General features: G+C 42.4%; 1 protein-coding gene across 3 annotated transcripts in view; it reads left to right on the top strand.

Moving 5' to 3' along the window:
* The window catches only part of EIF2B3 (eukaryotic translation initiation factor 2B subunit gamma), an 88010-nt gene extending 63387 nt beyond the window's left edge, over positions 1 to 24623 (top strand). For all 3 annotated transcript variants that reach the window (XM_083742475.1, XM_083742477.1, XM_083742476.1), the window contains exons 11-12: positions 15513 to 15616; positions 24407 to 24623. In XM_083742475.1, coding sequence (XP_083598601.1) covers positions 15513 to 15616; positions 24407 to 24459 — 157 coding nt within the window. In that variant the 3' untranslated portion in view covers positions 24460 to 24623. The remainder of the gene's footprint in view (positions 1 to 15512; positions 15617 to 24406) is intronic.
* Positions 24624 to 26124: the final 1501 nt, after the last annotated feature.

The following is a 26124-nucleotide window of genomic DNA, read 5'->3' as shown; positions in this document are numbered from 1 at the left end:
AAATCATCTTCTTGGCCATTGGATTCATTATTGGTCCCATCCATTCAATCCACCATAGCCTGTCTTTGCTTGCAGGGGAAGTCCCTAACTCACTGAGGGTTTGAGACCCATCGGTTACCCTCACCTGCTTTAGCTGACCGGTTGAAGCCATTTCTGGGATGTGGCTGCTGTCACATGCTGACAGCTTCCAGCAGCCACAGGTGAGAGATGAGTGCAGGGTGGGGACCAAAGGTGGACAAACTACCCTCAAAGGAGCATGGTGTGTCCTAACACTCCATACACTCCACAAATGCTAAGTGGCAGCATTTATTATTTGTTTATGTAGGACTCACAGATTTTCCCCCAAGGATTGCAGCCTCTGTGGATTTGCCCAGGGGTTTCCTCAGTCTTTGGTACACTGACCCTCCAGTCCTTCAGCATAGTTTAAACCTTTGATAAAAACAAATGGTTACTGTGCTTGCTCCAGCAGCACATATGCTATACAGAGCAGCCTCCTGTGAGCACTAGTGAATAGGAAACCCTACGAGCTATTGACTCCTTTTTGCTTAAGCTTGACATTGACTCATAGCTCTCATGAGAGTGGTGAGACCCCTGAAAAATGTGAAGTTGGTTCTCACAGCCACATGCTTGGGTGGAGGGGAGGAAGCAAAAGATGTCAGATCTCTGGAGAACACTGTACTTAATAAAGGAAACTACAGGTGAGTGTGGTGCCCAGTTGCCAAACATTGAGTACATCATAAATCCTTTGGCTCAAAAATAATGGCTAGCCTTTGGTTCATTTGTAAATTGATCCCATACAGTTTTGGTGCCATGAATTACACTTGATAAATGGCACTCATATTCTGTTGAGAGCTTTACCTTGGAGAGAAATAGCTTTTTGGTGAAAATGGAAAGCTTGGGATATAAGGATCTCCAGTGTATAAACAAATGGAATATTTTAAAGAGTAACTGCAGGTTTTTTATTATTCTGATTTAGCACCCTGCATTTGACAAACAAAATGGATCTGGGTGCTTTAAATACTACATTTAGCAATGAATATCAAAAGCTGATTGTTCATTGGGTGGGGAAATATTCTGAATATCTCATGTGTGAAATTATTCTGCACCTTCTGCTGTGGCATTAAATAATATTTTCCTACACTATTCTAAATACTGAATATTTTAAAACTCCACTACCCATCTGCTTTGCTGTCCATGATTCACCTTCTGATAGAGCTCCTCTGTGTTAGATTGAGTATTTCTTCTAAGGTATTTGTCAACCCAAAATAGCCCTTGTGCTGCTTGGCCTTCATAAAATGAATCAGGAATTCAGCACCAAATAACAGATAGGATCTTCTCTTTAGAGTTGTGGTTTAGCTCACTTTCTCACCTGAGAGTTTTTACCTGGCTGCATGTGTTCAACCTACAGTGCTGTTTTCAACAATAAAGAAATGTGGAGATGTTTGGAATTTGCATCAAGGCAACTCTTTAATAATGTTTATCTTTTAATTAGCGTGCATGAGCCCATTGCTTTGCTATGACAGAAAGAGTTATTTTGTAGAACTCAACAACAATGAGCCAGTTCTCTTTTACATCAAGTCTAGATTCCTAGTTTGGTTAAGTAATCCTTAGCATTTTTTTAAAAAAGAATCCAGTATAGCTAAGTGAGATTATCAGTTCTCTCCTTAATGCTTTCCTCACTACAACGCTTGCCCTTCCATTTCAGGAGGCAGTAAACTAACACAAGTTCCATATGTGCTGAATGACAGGCATGCTTGACCAGGTTTGGCAAGCAGGCGGGGTGAACTGGTAAAAGCTGTTAAAGGAAGTAATTTATAGAAGAGTATAAGTGCTGAGAGATGCTGGCAAATCAGGTGACAGGCAGGAGTGTAGAAAATGCCCATGTTTCCTTGTGGATATTCCCGAGGGCTCAGTGACAAATGACTGCACTGAGCTGTGCAGCCAGGAAGAAACTGCTCCCCACACTGCAGAGACTATTCAGATGCCAGCCAGGTGTATCCATGCACAGTGCACAGTAGCCACATGCTCTCCTTCAATCATTACAGCAGCTGGGAAATGGGTGTTGGCTTTTTTACTTTGGCTAAAGTGTGGCAAGGTAGGAGTCATGATTTATGCCTCTGAGCGTTTGACACTTAAGTCTTTTGTTTTTAGGCTGCTTACCATGCAAACAGCTATGGCCCCTGGCAATAACTGAAAGGTGACCCTTGGCTCCAAGCTCTCTCATTGGTTCTGTTCTGCTCCTTCTGCCACATATGTGACCAATGGAAGAGTGTGGCTTGCAATGAGAAGTGAGCACAGAGATTGGCTGCTAAGTTAATAGCCAATCTCTGCATCAAAGGCAGTTCAGCTAAGTAGAAGCAACTCTCCCACAGCCCACCCCAACCATCCCTAACTGTAGGTAATCTGCCTGAGTTTCTATAGCCTGAAATCCAGTTGTTGTGACCAGTCAAGGATTGTTGCATAGCATCAGAAGGTGCTGGGGAGAGAAAATCTTAATAGAAGCATAGCTTCAAGATGCCATTCATATTAGTCCATTTAGTGCTTCTTTCACCAGAGCAAGTGAGCCTCTGTTTTTTGTAGCATTAAAGTTGATTCTAGAACCCCAGAATCAACTAGTTGCACTCAGAGCCAAACTGGGTGTCAGGATCACAAATCCATGAGTTTAAACCTAGATATTCCACAGCCACGTAGAAAGTGGGGAATTGGAATGGTGGTCACTATATGTCTCTTAGTTATGTAGCAGATTCTAATAGATGTTATGGTTAGAGGTGGGAGATTCACAAGAAGTATGCTGATTCCCAAGGGAAATGGAACACCAGACAGCGGACGGGGAAGGAACAATCTTGGAAGCAAAGTTGACAAAGGACAAACTTGCATATTCCCAAGCTTAAGTTTAGTCAATAGTACTAGAGAGATCCACATTTGGAGTTGCTAATTTTGAATTTCATTAAGTTGGAAAAAACAGTGAAGCAGAAACATCAAGGTCTTACCCAAATTTCAGTTTTTGACATGTAAATGGAATGTAGAGGAAACACCTCAGGGATACTCAATTGACAAATTATCTGTGCATTGTTTAATAGGAATGTCTAGGTGTCTAGTCTCATGCTCAACCAACTCCTTGAAAAGGGATTCTGTTGCTACTTGTCATAGAGCCCTGCAATTTATAATTATTCTCCATGTTAAAAATACTCAGTTTGCTACTATAACATGGGCAGGAGACTGTAGCCGTTCCATTGGGAACTTCCAGCCAAGTTCTCACAGCACTGAGCTGGCTTTGCCTATCATGTGGCATGCACAGCACATCTGGGAAGATTGCTTGCCAAATGACAAGTGGTAGTGAATGTCATCAGAGTAAAACTGATGTCATTGGTAACAGTAACATGTTTGGCAGGCTCTTTGCTCTTATTGTATAATTCAGTCGGTTTTATTTTCAGCATATTACTTAAAACACTGGATGTGCTCGGCTGCATTCCAAGATGCCATGGGCTTAAGCTGGCTATGTTTGTATATAAAATGTTTGCCTCTGGGTCTGCATGGTTAATCCATTGGGATAGAAGTGTTAAAAGACAAGATAAAATCAACAAAGTACTTTCTGGGCCATTTTTTTGTTTTGTTTTGGTTTTTTTCCAAGTGAAGGCATGGAGCTTTTGCCTATAAGCATGGTAATAGAACACTCAATCTAGGAATGATAGACGACTTCTATTCCTGCAGTTTTCTTGCATTTTTAGAACTAGTCTAGACCATATTGGCCTCCATTTGTGTAGTGTGGTAAAAATACATTTGATGCTTGAACACCTCCCCTCCCAGTTAAGGGACCAGAGAGAATCACTGCCCTGATTTGCACTTTGATGGCAGTGGAAGCCCCTCCCCCTCACAGACACCTCACAGAATGTGTGAGCCAGACACACTAATGGCACATGATCGTGCAGAGATCTCACACCTGCTGTCCTCACCAACCAGGCAGATATGCTGCATGACTAGGGTCTCCATCTGAAAAGATGTCATTGTGGAGGATCACTTGACTTGCATATTCTTCAAGGGGAATGCAAGTGGGCGAGCTTCACAAGCACAATACAATATGAAGTTCGCTTGAGGTATTGTTCAGTAATGGCGCTATGACTCTTTGTATACTTTAGACACTTGTTAAATTAGGTAACTTGCCTAATTAGGTAATTTACAGGTCAATTCAAGGAACAGGTGAGGATAAAATCTTGGACAAGGGTTGGGTAGAGATCTGAAGGGCCTGGTGACTTGAAAGCTTGGTATCATGTGATAAAACAGACAAGGGAGGTCACTTGTGGGGATGATGACTTGAGGGAAGTATGAGGAAGTGAACAGGCACTTTGGTGTCTGAGGCACAAAATCCAAATAGCACCCTTGCCACAGGGCACAGTCTGTTGGGAAATTGAAGATGAATGGGCACTGCTTGAAGATGAATGGGCATTGCGAAAGCAAGCCCTGTCCTTTTGTATAGCTCCTGTTCATTCAGTGGAGTGCACCAAGAGAATTGCTCAGTTTAAATGCTAAGGATCATTGTGATGGGAATCAGTGTGGTCAGACAAGGATGTTGAGGTGGAAGAGCCTGGATAAGATGTTGGGAGTTTTGAAAGGGTTGGGGAGGAATAAGCAACAATATCTGAACACAACCTAGATGATATATTTGGCATCCAGAATCTGGAACATTCTACAAAGGCCAGTACACCTGGTCCCATCACTGTTCACTTTCAGATGAGCAGTGGCTTTATTTCAATGAAACATTTTGGGAGATAAAGATTTTACTCCTACTGAAGTTGCTGGTGTGAGCTGGCTTACATAATTTTATTGTTCTTGATTGTTTGTAAGCTGCCTCAATTATAGTTTATATGGAAAAATGGGATAGAAATATCTGGGACCTTCTACAGTCACTCATAGTTAGAAAATGAGCTGCTTCTTGGTGGTGATTGTGTTTTTCTAAAGCACCTTTTCAGTTACCTGCCTGAGTGAATGATGTAGATGCATTCACTGTTCTTCAGGCAGCAGGCTGATGGGAGAAAGAGCACATGTGTCTAGTTAAGCTCCACTGCCGCCTACCACATGTCTCCAATTTAATGCTACTTTCTATGAGAATGTGTACAAGGGCGGGGGAGGGGAGAGAAAAACCCAACCAGCAAGGCAAGAGGAGTTGGCTGCTAACTGCAGATTGATTGCGAAGTTTATGAGTTGTTTCCTCGATGGTGCCAAATCAGCACCTGATGTACAAAGTTGCAAGCGATCTGAAGAAAGTTCTAATTAAGCCCAGGGTGGTATTGGGGATTTATAGGGGTACAAGCACAGAAGCTTTCCCCCACCCCCACCTTGTATAACACGTACAAGGGAACAAGCCTGCTGCCAAGGCAATATTTGTGTGGCATCATAAAATATATTTTACAACATAATCCCTCTTGAGTAGGAATGAGAAAATGAAGTTGTTTCCAACCTTATAGTTGCGAAGCTGCAAATAATGTGGAACTCATGTGGAGATGATCAAAACATTTTATATTGTGGTGGTCTGCATCCTAGGATGGTAACTGTCACAGGAATGCCTCCTCTTCAGTTGCCAGTTTGGCATGCTCCTTGTGGGGCTAGACTAAGGGTGATCATATGGGACACACTGATGCAGGCTACTTATGTCCAGTGATAAATGATGGATTCTTTCTGGAGGACACTTTGCCATCAGTCAGGCAGTATGGGCTGAACAAAGTGCTCTGGCATTAATGTGAACCAGAATTTGTTTCTGTTCTGGAGAAAGCATTTGCCCCACAAAACTGAAGCAGCACGAATTTGGAACTCCCTGTTTATACTGAGTGGGCTTTGTGGAAGATGTCCACCACTTAAAAAGGACAAAAATATTCTACATATAAGATTTATATTTAACGCCAAAGCAGCTCTTGCCAAAGACAGACAAGAAACAGCCAGCAAGATGCTTGCTTTGGCGTTGGGCCTGGCCAACTATGCCTCTGGAGCTCCAGGATGAGCTCTGCACTGCATTATACTAATAGAGAATGTCGCTTCTTGACACCTTACATGTCCTTCACCATTATGAAGGACTCTAGTTAGCAGACCACCCAGAACCATTGCATAATGGCCCATAAGCTTGTAGGAATGCCCACTGGATTTAATGGGAGAGGGGGTGATGCTATTGCCCTGCCAAAAGACCAAGTCCCCACTTGAAGAATTGAGACATTTGTACCATTTGCCCCCATCCTTCCTTATTTTACATGATGCTTTTTACAGTGAAGAGTTCTACAAAACTGTTCATTGCACTTTGCTGGAAGCAACGATGAAGGTACATAACTGAAAATATTGCAAGAAGTACGGTAATGAAAATATACTAGCACTTACGTGACTTCTCTCTCTCTTCCCCTCCTCCAAGTCATAAGGCTGTTGCACTCTGTTTTAAAGTTGGAGAATGGTACCTAAATCTGAAGAGAACTTATCTGAATGGATAATCCCCCAAATCAAGCATATGAAACCTGGAGCTACTTTATATGAGAGTAGAAGGTGATGGGGTCTGCTGTTACTGCAAACATTAAGCTATTTCCCAAAACAGTGCCATAGCCTTTATTGCCTTATTGAATTCAGCAAGTGGCCACAGTAAGAAATTCTCATGCTGTTTTCAGAACAGGTGTTTTTTTAAAAAAGAAATCTGTTCTGCTCTTAGGCAGAAAAGTGAAAGGGTGGAGAGTGCAGGTGCATGCAGGTGCAGTGCAATGAGTGTTTGGGCTTAAATTCGATCCCAGGTCTGTGGGATATAATCTCAAAAGTAATGATCTGACCACATGAGGAAGAATAAAACGCCTTTCCATCATGATCCAATGATCAAAGATAAGATGTTCCAGTAACACAAACACTGTAACAAATACATGGCTGAAATAAATGTTATTGTGTTAAGCAGTTGTGAAATAACCTAGGGACACGGTTTTGACAACTGCGCTAATAATTCCTGAATATAAACATATTTCGGCAACAACTGAAATGTATCTAAGCAGTTCTGACAAGCAGGTACTGTGACATCTCTGTTTTGGATTCTGCTTCAACGATCAAATTAAGCTTGTATTATTTTATCTGCAAATTGCTTTGCAAAAAAGAAAAGTCCACATTAGCTTTAAATACCACAATATTCAAACATGGGAAACATAGTCTCTGTACCAGCTGGAACAGCTCTTCTGGGCATAACTGTGTTGGTGATTTTTATGCCGCATTATAACCCTTCTGATTGGCTTTGTGGCATATTTGGTTAGATTCAAACTTGCATTGTGGCTCCTCCTCCTGCTTTGCTTCTCTGTAAGCAATGTAACTGACTGAATCTACAAATATGGGTGGCTTCGGAGTGGGGTAAAGAAACCACTTAGGAGCAATTGTACCAACAGCCTCTGTGTTATATTAGACCTTTTTCCAGAAACTGACTACATCATTACCTTGAGAACTTGTGAATTAAGTGAGCAATTCTGAGTTCCGGAAACGAGTCAGATCCATAGATCAATAGTCCCTGAGAGTCATGCCCTGACAAAGCAGTCAAAGGTAACATTCTAGTTCCATCACAATACAGGTTAGCAGATCCCAGGCTTGTGTGGAATTTAAAAATCCACTGTATATCCTGCCACATCTGTGGGGCTGCCAATACAATACATGGTGAGATCTGCGGTTCCCTCAGGAGCCTTGAAATGTTGAGCCAGTCTTGACACCCTTGATACAGATGTCGGCATTTTCTAGGACACCAGGTCCTGGAGTCACAGACACCAGCTCTGAGACAGGTTGATCCAGATTGTTTTAAGGAGCTGAATGTTCGATACAGCTGCAAGATTTCTAGACTATCCCAGGTTCCGACATGAAATATGCATATTCCAAACTTGCAATAATTTTGACCAAAAGGATGAAAACTTTACAAGTTATGGATAATTACACTTTTCCTGTCCCCTTACTGGGCTGAATGATTCACCACATATTCCTTCAAAACTCTTCAGAGCAGCATAGCTGTGCAAATTCTAGCCAGGGCTTGTTGAAGTGTGCCACATTGCCAGCCTTGCCCTGTGTCAAATAATAGATGGCTGCTGCTCCATTAGCCACTACCCTGGCATTTAAAAGCACCACATAAAAGAATAGATGTGTTGTGCTTCTCCATGTCTGTAGACTGGCTGCAAGGCAAGGGTTTGTCATCCATACCTTTTTGGGTAGCTGAGTCTAGGGCTGGGGCTCTGCTTGAGGTCTTGACCTCAGTCATCTAAGCTCCTTTTCCTCCATGGCTGTTCATTACTTTAATCACTGAGTCCTAAATAATTGGCGGGTAGCCTGTAATTATGGGCTGTGTTTTGGATTTCTGCAGCCTGTTCCTTGTGTGCTGAACGCTGCAGATTTTAGTCTCCCACCCTTCCCATTCCCCCACTCCTCCACACTATGTTTGATTTCACTCAGATGCATTTTTCTGGGGCTAAAGAGAATAGAAGACCACAATTCCTTGGCTCTCTCGCTACCTTTAGGTGGTGGAGGCTTTGCTTTTCTCTCTCTCTTTAAGTATAGAGTTAACTTCCCTCAACGCACTTGATTTATAGACAGATAGCAAGCTTTGAAAGTCAGCAGTCCTGGCACTGTGTAAATCAGCCTTCCTTATTTATAGTTTCAACAGGAAAAGGAATTATTTCCCAATTCTTTACATTTCTTTCCGAAGTAATCGACCACCCTGTCCTTTGGTTTAAAGCTGTGTAGCTTTACCACAAAATGGGGGGGGGGGGAGAGAGAGAATGAGGCCTGGGATTGCTCTGCTATAAAAACTCCAGATTGTATGTTCTTGGACATTGCCTTTAAAACAGCTTCCTTCAAGCCCACACAAGAGATGGCCTGTGTCTTTGCCTCCCTCCCTCCCCCTTCTTTCAAACAATCTCTGACCTCTTAGAAAAATAAATAAAAGATAAAGCAAGGCCTGGAATGCTGCAGAATGAGTATACATTTTACTCTCTGTTGTTTTCTGCTGGGATTAGTTGTTTACAATGGAGGCATGGGGGAGGGGAGGGGGTGGGTTGCGGCTTTACTGAAATTAGAAGCATTTCAGAGTCATCTTGTTAGGTGGTCTCTGCTTTAAAGACTTAAATCCTTGTAATCTACCCCCCCCCCAACTTCTTGGTCATCACTCCTCTTCTCCATGCCCCCCCCCCCATTTCTCTCAAAAGTCAGACTCCCAACCCCTTTTTCTCTCTATCACACCTGGTCAACACATTAACATATTTTAGCATCAGATGGCTGGGTCTGCATTAGTATCACAAAATTGGGCTAAATCCCTTCCTCTCCAGAGAAGACCAGTTCAGCTACTTGGATTTGCTTGAAGCCGACCAAAACTCCTAGTTGTAATTTCAGTTCTAAGTCAATCGGTTTGTGATGCATCACAGTTTTGTTGTGGTTGTTAGCTTTTTCATTATTAAAAAAAATTAAAAACTCTTTAAAAAGCTTTTCAAACAAAACAAAAAAAGAACACAAATTATGCTACTGAACTTAAAAACCTGTATAAACATTCATATTGAGATGTACACATAGCCTTCCAAATTTAATGAATAGATGCCATGTTTTGACAAAAGTTTCCATTTGTTGGCTTCCTTATCCCAAGTTTCACAATCTCAGTAACTTTAGACATTTGTACAATGTGCCATTCTTTGGAGAACCATTTTTAAATTGTAGGGTTTTTTTTGTCTGTGCCCATTTTTAGCAACTAATCAATTGGCCACCTCCAATTGTGATGCCCTTTTGCTCATGAAAGGGCTTTTGAGCTCATGTAGAATCCTAGAATTGTAGAGTGGGGAGAGACCACAAGGGTCATCTAGTCCAGTCCCCTGCAATACATGAATCTTTTGCCCAACGTGGGGCATGAACCCATCACCGAGACCCTGAGATTAAGAGTCTCATGCTCTGCCATAAGAACGATCAAGTGGTGTCCGCTAACAGCACAGAGAGGTGGTTTTTGCCAGTTCCCCCTTCTCTCTATAGCCCCTTGTGCCACTCTTCATCCTGTCCTGGAGGGTCCCCCAACTCCTTGGAGCTAGTTTTCAGTGGGAGCTGCAGAGTGCTTGTGAGAGGCAAAAATACCTCCCCTCCTCTTCCACTAGCATGAACACAAGAGCCCCAGTTTAATTCCACCCACCATTAATAAAGGAGAGGTGAGCATGTCATGTTTATCTCTCACCATTCCATCCAATAAAGCAGGTACCTTGTAATGTCGGAAAACATTTCCGGGATACGTTATCACACAATAGATCACATCTCCAGCATTTATGAATGACATAATCATAGTTTTCGGTTTGTTGGGGCTCAAATACTATTATTATTTTATAATGTTTCCCTCATATTAATATTAACTGGCATATCAAAACATTTAGTACAGATTTTATCCCACTCAGGCACGGCAACAATTTTGTTCAAGCATATTTTCTCCACTTAAAGATTTGTTTCATACTAGTAATTAATAAGATAGCAAATTGACAGTGAATTCTAAATAACATTTTTGGAATCGTTCCAATTAACAACTACTATTTTAAAATCGGTGAATGCTGTTTTCATATTCTTCCCATTTCTCCATTCTGTATTTCAATAATGAGAGCTTGTTACTGTCTGGTTTTCTGTATTCTTAGAAACACACAATTTCTTAAAATATACCACGGGTTCCCAAAGTGGTCTGCGGACAAGCTTCCGTCAGGTGATCTGCACTGTGTGTGTGAAGAACTCACTTGCCCTTTGAATTCCATAGAATTCTGTGGAATTCAAATTGTAATAGGATACAATACATGAAATAAAAAAGCAATAAAGATACAAATAAAAACCATACAGCGCCTATCACGGCATATTGTGATTGCTACAAGAGGCAGAAAAATAATAAATTGATCCACCAAGATCCTCAGCAATTTTTAAGTGGTCCGTGGGGAAAACCACTTGGGAGCCACTGAATATACTATTATAAAAACAAAACCACTACAATTGCAAAACACTGAATATACCATTATAAAACAAAACCACTACAATTGCAAAACACGTAAAACAGTACGAAATGGAACAGAATGGAATATCTTGTGCCATGTATTTAATGTGTCATTTTCAGTGCCATGACAAAATAGTAAGAGTTTGGGCAGGCTGTTCTCTTTCTCTTTTGAATTCTGCAAAGAAACTCATTATCATTTACCCTCCCAACTAAAATTAGATAACATTTTCCTGCCAAGTTGTCAGTATTTGTGCATGTATACTAATTGGCACATGTTCAAAGACAAAAAGAAACCTCAGGAGTGTATTAATTCTAATAGCAGCAACTCTGCCCATGCATGACAATTTTAATTTCACCATTTTCCTTAGACTTATTAAGCAAAGAGACCACCCTCGTTACTTATTAAAATAATAATAATTACAAGATATCTTACAGGTTTTTCAGCGCAATAAATACATAAGTACCTCGGGTTAAGTACTTAATTCGTTCCGGAGGTCCGTTCTTAACCTGAAACTGTTCTTAACCTGAAGCACAACTTTAGCTAATGGGGCCTCCTGCTGCCGCTGCACCGCCGGAGCACTATTTCTGTTCTCATCCTGAAGCAAAGTTCTTAACCCGAGGTACTATTTCTGGGTTAGCAGAGTCTGTAACCTGAAGTGTATGTAACGTGAGGTACCACACTGTACTATTCTGTCTCGTAATGTCTTTGTTGATATCTGTGTTTTATTTTGTATTGATTTTACAGCCTGAAATTTGACTATGGCTCTTAAAGAAAGCTTGAGTTGCGGAATTTAATGGACATTAAATATATTATGATTAGCATAGAGGCTGATTTTGTGTTCACAATGGCCAATTTGTATACCTTTAAATCACTTGTGACTTGTTAATAAGGTGAGTGCTGCAGATTTTAGGATCGGAAGATATCTACTTTCACAGTGCTGAAAATGTAGATTGTCCTTTTCGCAACAATAAATGTGTTTCCCATTAGAAACCACTCTATCCGATACATTCTTACATAGGTGACTGCTAGCATCAAAGCTGTTATACAGGCTAATGTTATATTTGTAGTTTTATAAGGATACAGTACTCAAAACTGGAAATCAAATTGCCAGGAAATCAGATGCTTACCACATAAGAAAATAAGCTTATTTCTTGACAGGGGTGGGGGAACAGAAAGGAGTTTGAAATAAAATAAACACAAAATTCTTCTGTTGGAAGTCTTTATAGTTTGATTTTTAAAATGTGCACAAAAAAGCATTTGCAAGTAATTTCCAAATGGCTGTATTACATCTGTCAGTGAGTGGAAGGAACACCCACAAAATGTGTTTTACGTCTTCAATTTGTTTTCCACTCCTGTGGTAAAATCTGGCCAAACTGCTCTATTGTGGGGCAGGGCCCTAGTGGGAGCTTAGAATTATCAGTGTGTGTTTGAAATCCTGCATTATAGATACTGAATTTAAAATGTTTCCAGCCCTGGTAAGCTTTTGTCATCCTGGAGCTGGAAAATACGTTTCCCTTGTTTTGCTGGAATCTGACATCCAGAATGAGATTTCTGCTCTTTCATGGATTCTTTCAGCCCAACAGATGTTGAAAGCAGCCAAATTTTGTTTCTTAATAAGCCCAAACAAGAGCAGTATTAGAATGCCTTTATTAGGCCAAATAAAAGCCACAAAACATTAAGCGAGCTTTTGAGTAACACAGAACTCTTCCTCAAGCTCCCTGTTTAAAAAGGTGAGGGAGGAGGGGGTGAGGGTGTTTGCCTGTTTGCCATATGTCTTAAGAGGATGCTTCTGGAAGTTCTTTGCAGACTAATTGATTTCAGTTTTTCCCAGTGTAAAAGATTTTGTAACACCAAAGCATGCTGGTATAAAGAACTTGCCCTTTGAAAATTTAGAGGTGAGCAGTTTACTTTATGTATCTCCTGAAATCACAGCCTAGCATCACAAATGAAGCCAGCTTAGAAGCTTGGGTAAGTTCAACAGTATGCGAGAGAGTGTGCTCTTGATTTGTTTTCCATGGCATTTGTTTTAGAGTCACTTGGAATCAAGATATTGAGAAACTTTCAGCTTGGAAAGTTACAGTTTGCAATTCTCTGTGATGGCAAACCCCGGGGATCTTGCAAGTGCTACACCTGAACTTGGGGTGCATTTTTAAAAATCCCAACGACACTCTGGGTTTCTGGTGTGTAAACCAGTGAATCCTAGATACTCTTCATGCTAGCACTGCTGTGCAGTAAATGGAGCTGTTGGAAAGGAAGCAGCTGTGTCAGTGTAGCAGGGATAGGGAGCAAAGGGAGAGAGAGCTGTCTACACAGCCTTTCCCCTCTATTAACATCTCAATAAGAGGCCTTGCCAAGGCAACCTGAGCTAGATGACTCCATCATGCATAACTGTGCAGCCTTGCTGTGTGAGAGGGGAGGCAGTTGGGCTTACAGCAAGGAGAGTCTTGCCTGTTCAAAATGTCTCCCTTTTCATACCATAGGCCTGCTCCTCTCTGAGCCCTATGATGTCTTAGAGAGGGAGTTAAATTCTTTTCAACAAGAGGATTGTCAACTCAGCTTTGACTGGAGAAGCTCAGTTCCCAATTGTCTGAGATGGGAGTCGGTCTCCTTAGCAACCCGGGGCATTATGATCGTATCCTTGCGAATTTTCATTAAGTCCAGTCAAGGTCTCTGTCTTGATATTTGAAGCCCTGTATATGCTGCTTGTGCTCACGGGACAGTCTGCCTGCTTTGACAGCCGTGTTCCACTGGAACAGTGATGGGCAACCAATAGGGGGAGCAATTTCTCAGGGTCTAAATCTATCCTGTGCCAGGGGACTTGAGTGCAGCTTTCTTTAGCTGCAAGTGGGCAACTTGGGAATGAAACATGAAAAGCTTGAATTGTACATTTCAAGTGAGGTTGTCATTTTCTTCAACCAGAAATGAGAAAATGTTGTAAAATGTGAAAATTATTAAAACTTTTCCCCAATTCATCCAGGTTTTAATAGAGCTTTGGAATTTGATACCAAACACTAGGTGATGAAAAGAAATATAGATTTGTGTCTCATTGTGAAAGGGCTTAGGGAAAGCACAAAGAATTCCAGCCTTTTGGAAGTATCCAAAAAGCATTATGATTTCTGCATTTCTGTGTGCTATTATTTTCTGTTTCCACACGGAATAGAAACTTCTGGATTTGCATTGAGAATCCTGCATTGCAGGGAGTTGGACTAGATGGCCCTCATGGTCTCTTCCAACTCAACAATTCTATGATTCTGTTACATAATGAAATCACATCTGTTCAAGTAGCTGGATGCCTATGTAGCTTTTCTGTTTTTGTACTTGCCTGTGCACAGACAAGAAGCCTATGATCTGACAATGCTTTGGTATGTGTTTGAGAAGGAAATTGTGTGTAATGCCAGTGAATATTTCTAACACTGATTTTCACACTCCCTATTTTGTCTGATGATGGATTCTCATGAGACAGAGATGCAAAGGAATAGTACCACTTACATGTATGTTTTTGAGAGAGCTGAAATTAGGAATCTGGTGCTTGCTTGCTTGCTTGCTTGCTTATTTCTCCTCTGACTCTTTAACTGTGACTTAAAACCAACCTTTTGCAAAGTCTGTTGGCAGGGTAGTATACCTTTCACTAGTTTGGCTATGTCCTTGTTATTCTAGCAAACAGTGTGCAAGGTTGCACCAATTGGGAATCCCTGAACCAGAGAGCATTCCAGGCTTTATTTCCTTGGCTTTTGTTGGTTTAACATAGCAGGGTATTTGTGTGTGCATGAATACAAAGTCAGTGGCAATATTTACCCTAATACAAAAGGGTGGGGGGAGCTCTGCAAGGCAGTAGAAGCTGCAAATAGAAAAGCATCCTGAATGTGAAAGGTGGCAACTGTCTTGTCTTTGTCCTTTTGTATGCTCCCTTTGTGACATCTGGCAGCAGAGCTCTGTCATAGCAACTAAGCACCCAGGCTGGGAAAGAAGAAGACTGGAATTGGAAGAAAGGCAGGTTTTATATCCCAGGTCTGCTCATAGGAAGCTGCCTTACACAACGACAGGCTATTTGTTCATCTAGACCAGTATTGTCTGCTCTGCTATGACCAGCAGTCATTTTCCAGGGTCTCAGGCAGGGAATTTTTTACCCACCTACTACCTGATCCTTTTTTACAACAGAGATGGAATCTGAGACTATACATTTATGGTTCCTGTCCCCTGGTGGCAGTAGCGGTGCTATTGTTGGTCAAGGAGTCACTACTGTTCTTGGTCTAACTTCCTGCTGCATTTCAGAGCCAGCATGGTGTGGTGGTTAAGAGTCCTGGACTAGGACCTGGGAGACCAGGGTTCAAATCTCCACTTAGCCATGAAGCCCTCCACTGCATGACCTTGGGGTAGTCACTAGCTCTCAGCTGAGCTACCTCCCAGGTTGCTGTGAGGATCAAATGGAGAGGGGGACAAATATATATGCCACCATGAGCTCCTTGGAGGTGGGATATGAAGGTAATAATAAAACAATATCATAATAATAATGCCCCATTTATAATTGCATTACAGGTGCAGCTTACAGAACTGTGTTGTATGCCATAATGCAGTGATAGAGGGCGGAGCCGATATCAAGGACTGCTTGATCGGAAACAGCCAGCATCTGGAACCCAAATGTAAGCAGATGAATGATCTTTTAACTTTACCACTGTTTTCTAGAAGGGCTACTATTCCTCATCCATCACCACTTCCAGGATTTATCCTTTCTCAGCTAGAGCAATATGCAAGTGCATATGATTAGCAAATCAGTGGACTCAAGAGAGTACATTGGTGGTAAAAACAATATCGTGAAATGGAGATTATTTTGAATCCTGCCCCAAATGTAGACAATAGCGTACTAAAAATAGCTCTGTAGTGAATAAAAGTTATCCTTAAAATGATGGTGGCCCTTAGATCACACACAAGTGTCAGGCAACACAAGGAGTTATTAACTAACTAGTTATTGTCACATGCCCCAGATCAGGTATGCTTGGTGGCATGAATACAAGTGGGAAATTAGATTGTGGCCATTTTGAGGAGAGGGGTTGTCAATATATCCATGATCTGATCCATTGTTGCCGGTCTATAGTTTGGTTCCTGGATTCTCATAGCACCAATTTCAACAAATAATTTAAATTATTTGAAAGTACCTCCTAAAACATATGTGCCTGTAAAATGAGTTTGTGCTCAGAGGATACGCAGCCTGCCAAGTCGGACCATGCTGCCTCTAACCTTTGACAGTGCTGGCAATAGAAGTTGCAGGGACCAACATGCCGTCTTGTGCCTGGAGCCATGAAGCACACACTCGAATCAAGGTGGAACATACACACATGAAATAAAAAGTAGCCTAAAGCAGTTTTGCTATAATCATGAGGTGCATCAAAAACTGGTCCCTATACTACAAGCAGCTGGTATTGAAGTCTTAGCAACTGCCCATCTGAGCTGGAGAGCCCATGGTTGATCAAGGACTAGCTGTTTAAACTATCTTCTCTGAAACCAGGGTTTTAAAATGAGTGGAGGAGGGAGAGTTGGTACCTCCTTTGCTTGGGATGTGGAACTGTGACAAAAGAATCGCACCCAAGTGGTTAATTTGTGGTAGAAATGGTTGGCTTGCCTTCTCTCTCAAGCTGAGTTTTAGGCTTTAACTGTCTGTAATGGAAAGGCTGGCTGGATTTGTATACACTGTGTATGACCCGAGTTGCAGAAGTGTTTACACTGTGTTTTGTCGTTTAATTTGGACACTAATGCATTTGGTTCTCATGGGCATGAACAGACACCACGAAGGCTTTCTGATCATAACGATTTCGTCATTATTTCTTTTACTTGTTTAAACCACCCTATCCCCCACAGTGTAAGCTGGACAATACTTCAAAGTATTAAGTAATGAATCTTCTTAATTCTGCCTTTTAAAAAACCCTTATGCTCATCCTGGCCCATGGATAATTTGCTCAGGCTTGGACTTTGTTGGGTTGCTAGAACTTCCAAAGTGAGGAGCAGCCCCAGGAATACCTATTTATATTCCTTGACTGTTTGCTGTACTTACCCCAGTCAGAAGCGGTATTTCCTGTTGCTATCAATTGGAGCTATTGCCACTTCCCATCAAGAGTGCACTTTGCTTCCACTATTCCATTTTTCATGTTCGATATTGAAGGGAACGCAAGAGTAATATAATCCTGCCTTTCCCGCTCACATAGACCAAATATTCAAGATTTAGCATATCCCTGGGGACATGAATGGAGCGATCCTAACCCCCAACCCATGCTGCTAGGTGTTTGGATTAAGCAGAGATATCTCTGTAAGGGGCAGGGAGGCTCTGACACAGACTATTTTACAGCTACCACAGGCAATGTTCCCACTGATGAGAGGCCCCAAAATGGGTGTGTTGAGGGTGGGGTGCAGAGGAACATTGATTGATTTGATTTATTATATTTTTATGCCACTTTTCATTCAAATGAATCCCAAAGCGGCTTACAAACAGTAAATAACGATAACATGATAGAACATAATAGAAAGTCACAAATACAGCATAAAACATATATAATAATTAACAGACCGCCAGTAAAACAATTACAGTGGTACCTTGGTTCTCAAACTCAATTTGTTCTGGAAGTCCGTTTGACTTCCAAGACGTTCGAAAACCAAGGCGCGGCTTCTGATTGGCTGATTAGCCCTGGAAACAATGCCAGCGGTCGAAACGGATGTTTGGACTCCAAAAAACGTTCACAAATCGGAACACTTACTTCCGGGTTTGTGGCATTCAGGAGCCGATTTGTTTGTCAACTAAGCCGTTCGGGAACCAAGGTACCACTGTACAGAGAACTGGGCTGGCAAAGGATCGGCTGGATATTAAGCCAGCCCTTTTGCAGAAGAGGGATGTGAAATTGGAGCTGTAGAAACAATGTGTATTCTAAAGGGATGCCAGATTAAGCTCTCTGCTGTGCCAGCCTGGCGCTGGCACTTCCACCCCACCTGCCCTCCTGACCAATAGGAGGCAACAAGGCTTCAGATGTAGAGGTGGTGATCAACAGTTAGGGTTGCTTTGTAATCCCGGAAATAACACGCCATGCAGCATTTTCGTTCAGTTGCCCAACTACTCTTACAGCTGGGAGGTGCTTTCTGCAACCCACATTCAGTCTGGTCCACTATAAATTGAACCCATTAGAGTTGTCATTTGTTTTGGTTTTGTTTGGGGGCTATCTCCCGGTTGTCCTAGCAGATAGCTGTTTTTCCTTCTTTTCCCCATCTTTATTGAATATTTGACAACATCTTATTTCCTCTTCATCGTTTTTCCCCTCTGGACCATTGCTTCTCTAATAGTGAAGTAGGCATCCCTTGTGAGGCACCTGCAATTTTTAGAAAAGATTCACACTCTGTCCTGACTCTACCACCACCACCACCATATATTATATGTATCTTGAAAAATAATTTTGTTCACTGGTGATTGATTATCAGTGCTAAATGCCCATTGGAAATCAGCACTAATACCCAATTGATCTTCTTTGGTGGGTAACAACCACATGTTTCCTCCACATGCATGCAAATGCACACACAGGCAAACAAGCACATTGTTTACCCAGTTACTTATTGCCTTGACCCCTAAGCTAAGAGTTAAAGTGAATGTTGCAAACTATGAACCACTCTTCCAGTTCCTTGGGGAGTATTGAGTGATGATCCTGTTGGCTTGGTAAGACCCATAATGACAGCTTTTGAGGATGCCTGCTCTAGAGTAAGTCTGGAGTTCCTGTGGCCAGTCTTCATATATCATGTGTTCTGTGTTCTTTCTTGTTTTTGTAGGTCCCCACTTAATTTGCCTCAATATGTTCACATACTTACAATTTGATGACCAAAAGCTTAGCTAGTACACAGTTATTTTGCTTCAGTGTCTTGTGGACAGTGTTTCATTAAAGGCAGCTTAATCCTTCCTCATGGTATTCTTTACACTCAGCTCTACGTTATACTCAGTTCTATGTTTCTGACCCTTCCAATTCTCTGTTATGTTGCTGCACTTCCTTGGAAAATCCATCATAGGTCCAGTGCTAAGGATCTGAACATACTTTTTATTTGCTAATAGATTTATAAACTTAAATAATATTCTTCAAGAACAGATGGGTATATAACCCTTTTTGGCATGCTGCTTCTTATGGTTTTGTAGGTCTTAAACAATTTGTTATAGTCATGAATCCAAGAGCTGCAAGTATTCATCTTTCACATGCCCATTAAATATAAAGTCAGCTTTACAACCCGCCTGGCACACTTGTTGTAGCCAATAGCTGGCAGTAGCCTTGTAATCCAGTTTTACCTTCTTCAGTGGAAACCAAGCTAAAGTTAAAAGGCTGCTTGTCTCCTTAAAATGTAAAATGTTTCTCTCTTCTTCTATAATAATGATCATACTTTTGCAGAAAGGTCAAAAGAGATCAGACTCTGAATGCAGAGGTCTATCCTGGACTAGAATCTATCACAACAGGAAACTGCTCTGTGTGGCCTGAGGTTCTCTGTAAACAGCCCATGTGAGTCAGAGACCTTGTTGTTAGCTGTCCAAATCACTGCATGACATTTGTATAATCGCAACTGTGCATCTGGAAGGCCTTGGAAATTTAACTCCAGGGAACTGACTTTAGGGGCTGTGTACATGCAGCCTACAGTGGCATCTGCATATGGGTGGCTCTGCAGAAATATAGAAAAAGCACATTGTAAGAACCTGCAGTCCCATTCATCTCCTGTTCTTGTTTCTCCCCAACTCACCTTCAGAAGTGGGCTGAGGAGCCCTGGATATGCATCTGTCACATATGCACAAGGAAATGCTGACAATGCTTTCCACAATTTTTTTACATACATTTTAAAAATATTGTTTATCTTCTTCACAAACATACCATTTCTCCCTCTCTCATTATTAAATTTAGGGACTTGGTTGCAAGAGTAGTAGGCCAGGCTTGATTAAATCTCTCTTGCTCAAATAATAGTAGGTACCCATAAAAAGTTAAAATATAGACTGATGTGAGCTAGATATGAAAATATCCAGATTCTTGCTAATCCAAGAAGATTGTTATCTAACTCTAGGACTGTTTGTTCACAATAAAATATAGCTCCCCTGTAGCAGCTTATCTGCAACATGTGATTGTAGAAACAGTGAGAGGCCCCTTAAGAGACTGCATATAGCCCTCTCAATGAGACAGAGCCACTGAAAGGGAAGGCTTTGCCAGTCTGTTCTTTAAGTCTTTAGATGACTGTGGTTCTTGATAGAGACATCATCTATACCTGAGTCAGCAATGAATAATAATAATAATAATAATAATAATAATAATAATAATAATAATAATTTATTATTTATACCCCGCCCATCTGGCTGAGTTTCCCCAGCCACTCTGGGCGGCTCCCAATCAGTGTTAAAAACAGTACAACATTACATATTAAAAACTTCCCTGAACAGGGCTGCCTTAAGATGTCTTCTGAATGTCAGGTAATTCTTTATCTCTTTGACATCTGATGGGAGGGCATTCCACAGGGCGGGTGCCACTACCAAGAAGGCCCTCTGTCTGGTTCCCTGTAGCCTCACTTCTCGCAGTGAGGGAACCGCCAGAAGGCCCTCGGCACTGGATCTCAGTGTCCGGGCTGAACGATGGGGGTGGAGACGCTCCTTCAGGTATACAGGACTGAGGCCGTTTAGGGCTTTAAAGGTCAGCACCAACACTTTGAATCGTGCTCGGAAACGTACTGGGAGCCAATGCAGATCTCTCAGAACCGGTGTTATGTGGTCCCGGCAGCCACTCCCAGTCACCAGTCTAGCTGCCGCATTCTGGATTAATTGCAGTTTCCGGGTCACCTTCAAAGGTAGCCCCACGTAGAACGCGTTGCAGTAGTCCAAGCGTGAGATAACTAGAGCATGCACCACTCTGGCGAGACAGTCCGCGGGGAGGTAGGGTCTTAGCCTACGTACCAGGTGGAGCTGGTAGACAGCTGCCCTGGACACAGAGTTAACCTGCGCCTCCATGGACAGCTGTGAGTCCAAAATGACTCCCAGGCTGCGCACCTGGTCCTTCAGGGGCACAGTCACCCCATTCAGGACCAGGGAATCCTCCACACCAGCCCGCCTCCTGTCCCCCAAAAACAGTACTTCTGTCTTGTCAGGATTCAACCTCAATCTGTTAGCCGCCATCCAACCTCCAACCGCCTCCAGGCACTCACACAGGACCTTCACCGCCTTCACTGGTTCTGATTTAAAGGAGAGGTAGAGCTGGGTGTCATCTGCATACTGAACACTGGGAGCTGCCCAGGGGCTTGCTCTGGTCTTTTTTACCTTGCCTTTGACTTGACGAAGGGTCTGTTTATCCACTATCACTTTCCCATCAAGCCCCAGAAGAACATGATACCACGTTGTGTACAGTGATCTCAAGATTGAAGTGCAACAGTCTTTGAAGTAATGGGAATTTGATGCTCCTTGGCAATTCCTTAAATCCTGAAATATTAGTGTTAGAACTCTTCAGTTTTGTCCTTTTCAGATGTGGAGCTCACATCTGTCTCAAGAAGACCTATATCAGCAAACCAATCTCCCTTCCTTCTGTTTCTGGGTAGGTCCAGCAGGGTTTCTAAGTTTGGTTCTGGAATGGGTTTCTCTCATACCAGCATTCCCTCCCTTTGTCTTGGCTTGCAGACTCTTGGAGAGCATTAAGATCCTGGGTTCTCCTGGCACATCTACTGACTTTGTCCTACCCAGCAATAGAAGGGACATGTCTGTCCTTCTTTTCCGTCTGCATGCCTCCTGGACTTCATCTGCTGGCTCTTCTTCCATTGGTCTAAGTCAGGAGTACCAACTTGTTCATCTTCAGATGTTGTTGAAGTTCATATCTCATCAGCCCCAGGCAGCATGACCAGTGGTCAGGGATAATGGAAGTCAGAGTCCAGAAACATCTGGAGGGGGCGCCATTCTGCCTTCCCCTGGTCTAAGTGCATGAGGGGCAACCTATCCGAACTGAACCCAGTAAGCAGCTTTCTTCAGGGATCTTGAGCATAGTTGCTGCAGCTGTTCCATTACCTCCATCATGATCACAGAATATGCCTAATTTGTCAGAAGCAGCAAAGGTGCTGAATTCAGAACTTTGAGGCAGAGCTAGTGGTTTCTTGCTACAGCTAGATGCATGGATATTCCAATCCTAGGTATTTGCAGAAGCAAATTCCTCCTGTTTTGCACCTAGTTGCCTTGTCCATTGTTCCTCTGTAAGACATTTACTTTCTTGCCCAGCTCCCAGCACTTACACCAGAAGACATCAGTCCATAATTAATCCTGGTTAAGCAAGACTTTTCACTGTGGGAATAGCTTTCTGGGGCTAACTAGTCCCAAACTAAGTGGTTATTGTCCAGGCAGAAGTCTCAGATAAATTGTTTTTAGTGAAAACATTTTGATAATAGATATTTTGGCTGTTTACCCGACAGGTGAATGCAACAATAGGGATTACCTACATTTTCCCCCATTTATTACACCTGGGAAGACCCAAAGGCGCTCATCCTACTGACACACCCCATTATAGTGAGTGCATCAACTAACAAAAGTCTCCTATTTAAATAGAGCATTGCATCCTAGGAGCTGCAGTTGTCCCTGTTGATGGCTAAAGTGTACAACACCATCCACCACATTAGGCCTGTGAGGCACCACTGAATTGTCTAAATAAATCCTGAGCGGAATAGAGCAAGCATTTGTGAGACGCTCCCACTCCTGTTACCAACACAAACAAACCAGCCCCACACCACCTGTTTCCCTTCTCCCTCACCACATGGAACTTCCGGGCCCCACCCCACCTCCTGACCTCTAGCTGCAGCTGCTCCCTTCGTCTGTGGGTATCCCCTCTATCCCACCTACCATCAGATCAAGAGAGAGAAAGGAGTTGCTTTTTGCACTAGCTCAAGCCACCCAGAGAGTGTGCGTTTTCATCTTTGCATTTCTGCAATCTCAACCCCACCCTCTCCTTTCTATTCTGTTTTTTAATGTTATTGTTATTGTTATTAATTCATCTCTGGCTTTTCAGGAGTGCTCATACACAGCGTAGTCTTTCATCACTACTGTATAATAGAACAGGAACTCTGTGCCAAGGACTGTTTTCTATTTTATTTTAAGGGTTTATAAAACAGTGTATGTAATTGAGTGAGTACACTGAACGTTTTCTGGAGCCCCTGAGGGCTGGAGCTTCGTGGTGGTCCTGGGTTTTGGCCCTCGCCCCTTCTCTCTCTTCCCACACACCCTTTCTCCTCCTCCTCCTCCTCCTCCTCTTTTACAGCTTAGCTTTGCCATCACCAGCAGCAATCTGTCTGGAGCGAATTGAGCAAACAACAAGGAGATGCTTTCATATTCCCCCTGAAGGCAAGGCTCTCCAGGACAGATGCTGCCAGCGAATAGCTGCTGTCCGGTGGAGGAAAGCACTTTGTCATGAATGCCCAGTGCAATGATGGAGTTTTGCTGGGACTGAGTCATTTCTGTCCCTGTGTTTATTCAAATTGCAGTTTGATTTCAACAGAAGTTCATCAGCCTTCTAGATCCCAAGCTTTCTGTGAGGGGCTCTCTGTCTGCGTTTCCCAAGGAGTTTGCTTGTTGCAGCACTCCTCTGTTCCCAGCAGAAATTCCTGCGTAACAAGTGACACATTTTCCAATCCATTCAGGTTGGAGCACCCAGAACAAATGGGCCAGGCAATGCTCCCTCACCAAGCACTAATCAGACATTTTGATGTGGCTCTGGATCTGCTTGGCACAGATGCTCTCAGTCTGAAACAATTGTGCCAAGCAGAGCCCAAATTCTGGGACCCTTTTGAAAGTACCTTCTTTAATCCCTCTCTTTTCTTTGCGGCTTGAATGCATCTGTAACCTTGCCAATGGCAAATAAAAGACAGCCTGGTAAGAAAATTTTGAGGAGGTGGAGAATTTGCAAAACCCTATCTGGGTTTTAGAACAGGGTGAAGCCAGCTGAAAAGAACTGCCTCTCGACCCGGGACTGAAAACTCCCATAGAGCCCTTTTGTTTCTGCTAATTCTGGGCCCACTTCCGTACGGGGCTGACAGAAGAGGGTCCAGCTTCTTGCCAAAGGGAGGTTGGTCTGGGTGGGGTCGTACTGTGATTTAGTTTCTACAGCATTTCCTTCCTTTAGGCCAGTGTGACTCCATGCTGATTTCCAGATATACACCTGCCAGCTACAGCTGCTGGTTGCTCTCTGCCTTTGTTTCATGTGGCAGTGATTGATACTTGTAAGCACTCTCATTCAAGGCACCTTCTAATGTTTGGTTAGGTGCCTGCCTCAGACAGGAACAGATCATTTGTTTGCTGTGCCTAACTTACCAAAGAATCTGTGCCCCTCCCCCTCAAAAATAAATAAATTCATTTCTAAATTGGATAAGGCATAAGTTTTAAATAACTCATTTTTAAAAATGTGTTTCTCTTTCTCTTACAGCTAAGCACATTAATGAAGTTATCATGGGTACTGAACAGCTGATGGAAATCTGAATTTCACAGATTTAAAAGAGGGTTTTCTGGCTGCCTGAGCTTATGGCATGGCTAGAGCCTGCAGTCCTGTTTCATGATCTGACTCCTAGCATCGTTGACACCGGTATCCTCTCCAGCTTTTAACTTCTTATTTACACCTTAATAAATAAATATTTACAAGAACATCTCTCTGTTTCCTCTGTGTGACTCTTCCCGCCTCCCCCCCCCCCCGCCATATCCTCCCTCATTGACATGCATGCTGCCTTGCACAGGGTGATATTGGTTCCTGTAAATCCAGTGAATGCTGTGTGTTGCCAACCAAGCTAAGAGCAGGGACCACACAGATTGTACTCAGTCAAAAGAACAGCTTAGCTGATCTCACTGTGATGAAAGTGCCAACTTTCTGGGTTCCAGTACCTTAAAAAAGCAAGATAGTACAAGATGATTCAGTCTTAAGGCTAACTACGCAATGTTACAAAACGATTAAATAACAGTGGGAGGAGAAGCAGTAACTGCAAGGTGATGCACTGTGAGAAAAATATTCTCTGCTAAAAATCCACTTTGATTCTGAATTAACTAGTCTCACTCAGGCATCTGCGCCTGTCGTCCCTAAAATTGTCAGTACAAAGCACTGCAACCCTCAAAAGGCAAGCAGAATGTTGGGGAAAGGGGATAAAAAATTTCAGAAACCATACATACATTAGCCCAGCAGTCAGTATACTGAGAATTGTTTAGGTGTCTGCTGACTCCACCTTAAGATAATATAATAAAACTGAAATATCTACAGAAAAACAAGATGGTCATGAGTATGGAATGCCTTCCAAAGCAGATCAGGATTCATCTCCTTCCAAGGGAAAAAAGTGGGGGAGGATAATAGTATTTAAAATCATGAATGCCTGAGTTTTGGGATTCACTGCAAAAGGCGTGATTGTTTGCTTGCAGGACATGTTCACACTTAAATAATTTTAAATTCTTAAGTCTATTTGAGTGACAATAATCCAGTATCTGAATTGGCTCCATATGATCTTACTCCTTATTCATGGAAATGCACAGACACACCAGGCTTTAGAGCTGTGATCACACCATTGTCAACATAATACAGCAGATAGGTCAAGGTTATATCAAGGTTTATAATTAAATGCCAGAATATACATGTATCTGAGAAAGAAGGACGTCTCACAATGATAAGACCACAAATAGTTGCTTTGGGGGCCATACATTCAGTAAAAGCTCATGAAAGAGCCCTTCCAGGTGGGTAATTGTATTTTTAAAATCATTTGCAAGCACTTGCTACCTGGTAGAATATATAATATGAACTAAGCTTTGCTCATAAACTCATGAGCACTTTATGCTTAAACCAATCTTATGTTATCAAACCACCTTGTGCAGATGTAAACCCAAATATTTTTCAAGCTTCCACATAATGAACAGTACCTGCATATGAATGGCTTAGCCCAGGCTATCTGCAATACCCTATTATCTCATATGAACCTGCCCAGGCCCTGAGATCTTCAGGCGGATGCCCTTCTCTCAGTCCCGCCACCCTCACAGATGTGCTTGTGAGAATGCAGGAGAAGGCCTTCTTGGTGGCTGCTCCCTGACTTTGGAACTCTCTTCCTGCAATAAGATAGACTGGCTCCTTCCCTGTTGTCCTCTTCCTTTTTATTCCAACAGGCCTTTAGGAAC

Source organism: Podarcis gaigeae (assembly GCF_964106915.1).
Source record: "Podarcis gaigeae genome assembly, chromosome: 6".
In the NCBI taxonomy this organism is placed as follows: domain Eukaryota; kingdom Metazoa; phylum Chordata; class Lepidosauria; order Squamata; family Lacertidae; genus Podarcis; species Podarcis gaigeae.
The sequence above is the reverse complement of the archived record's forward strand: the minus strand, read 5'-3'. Positions and strand labels throughout refer to the sequence as shown.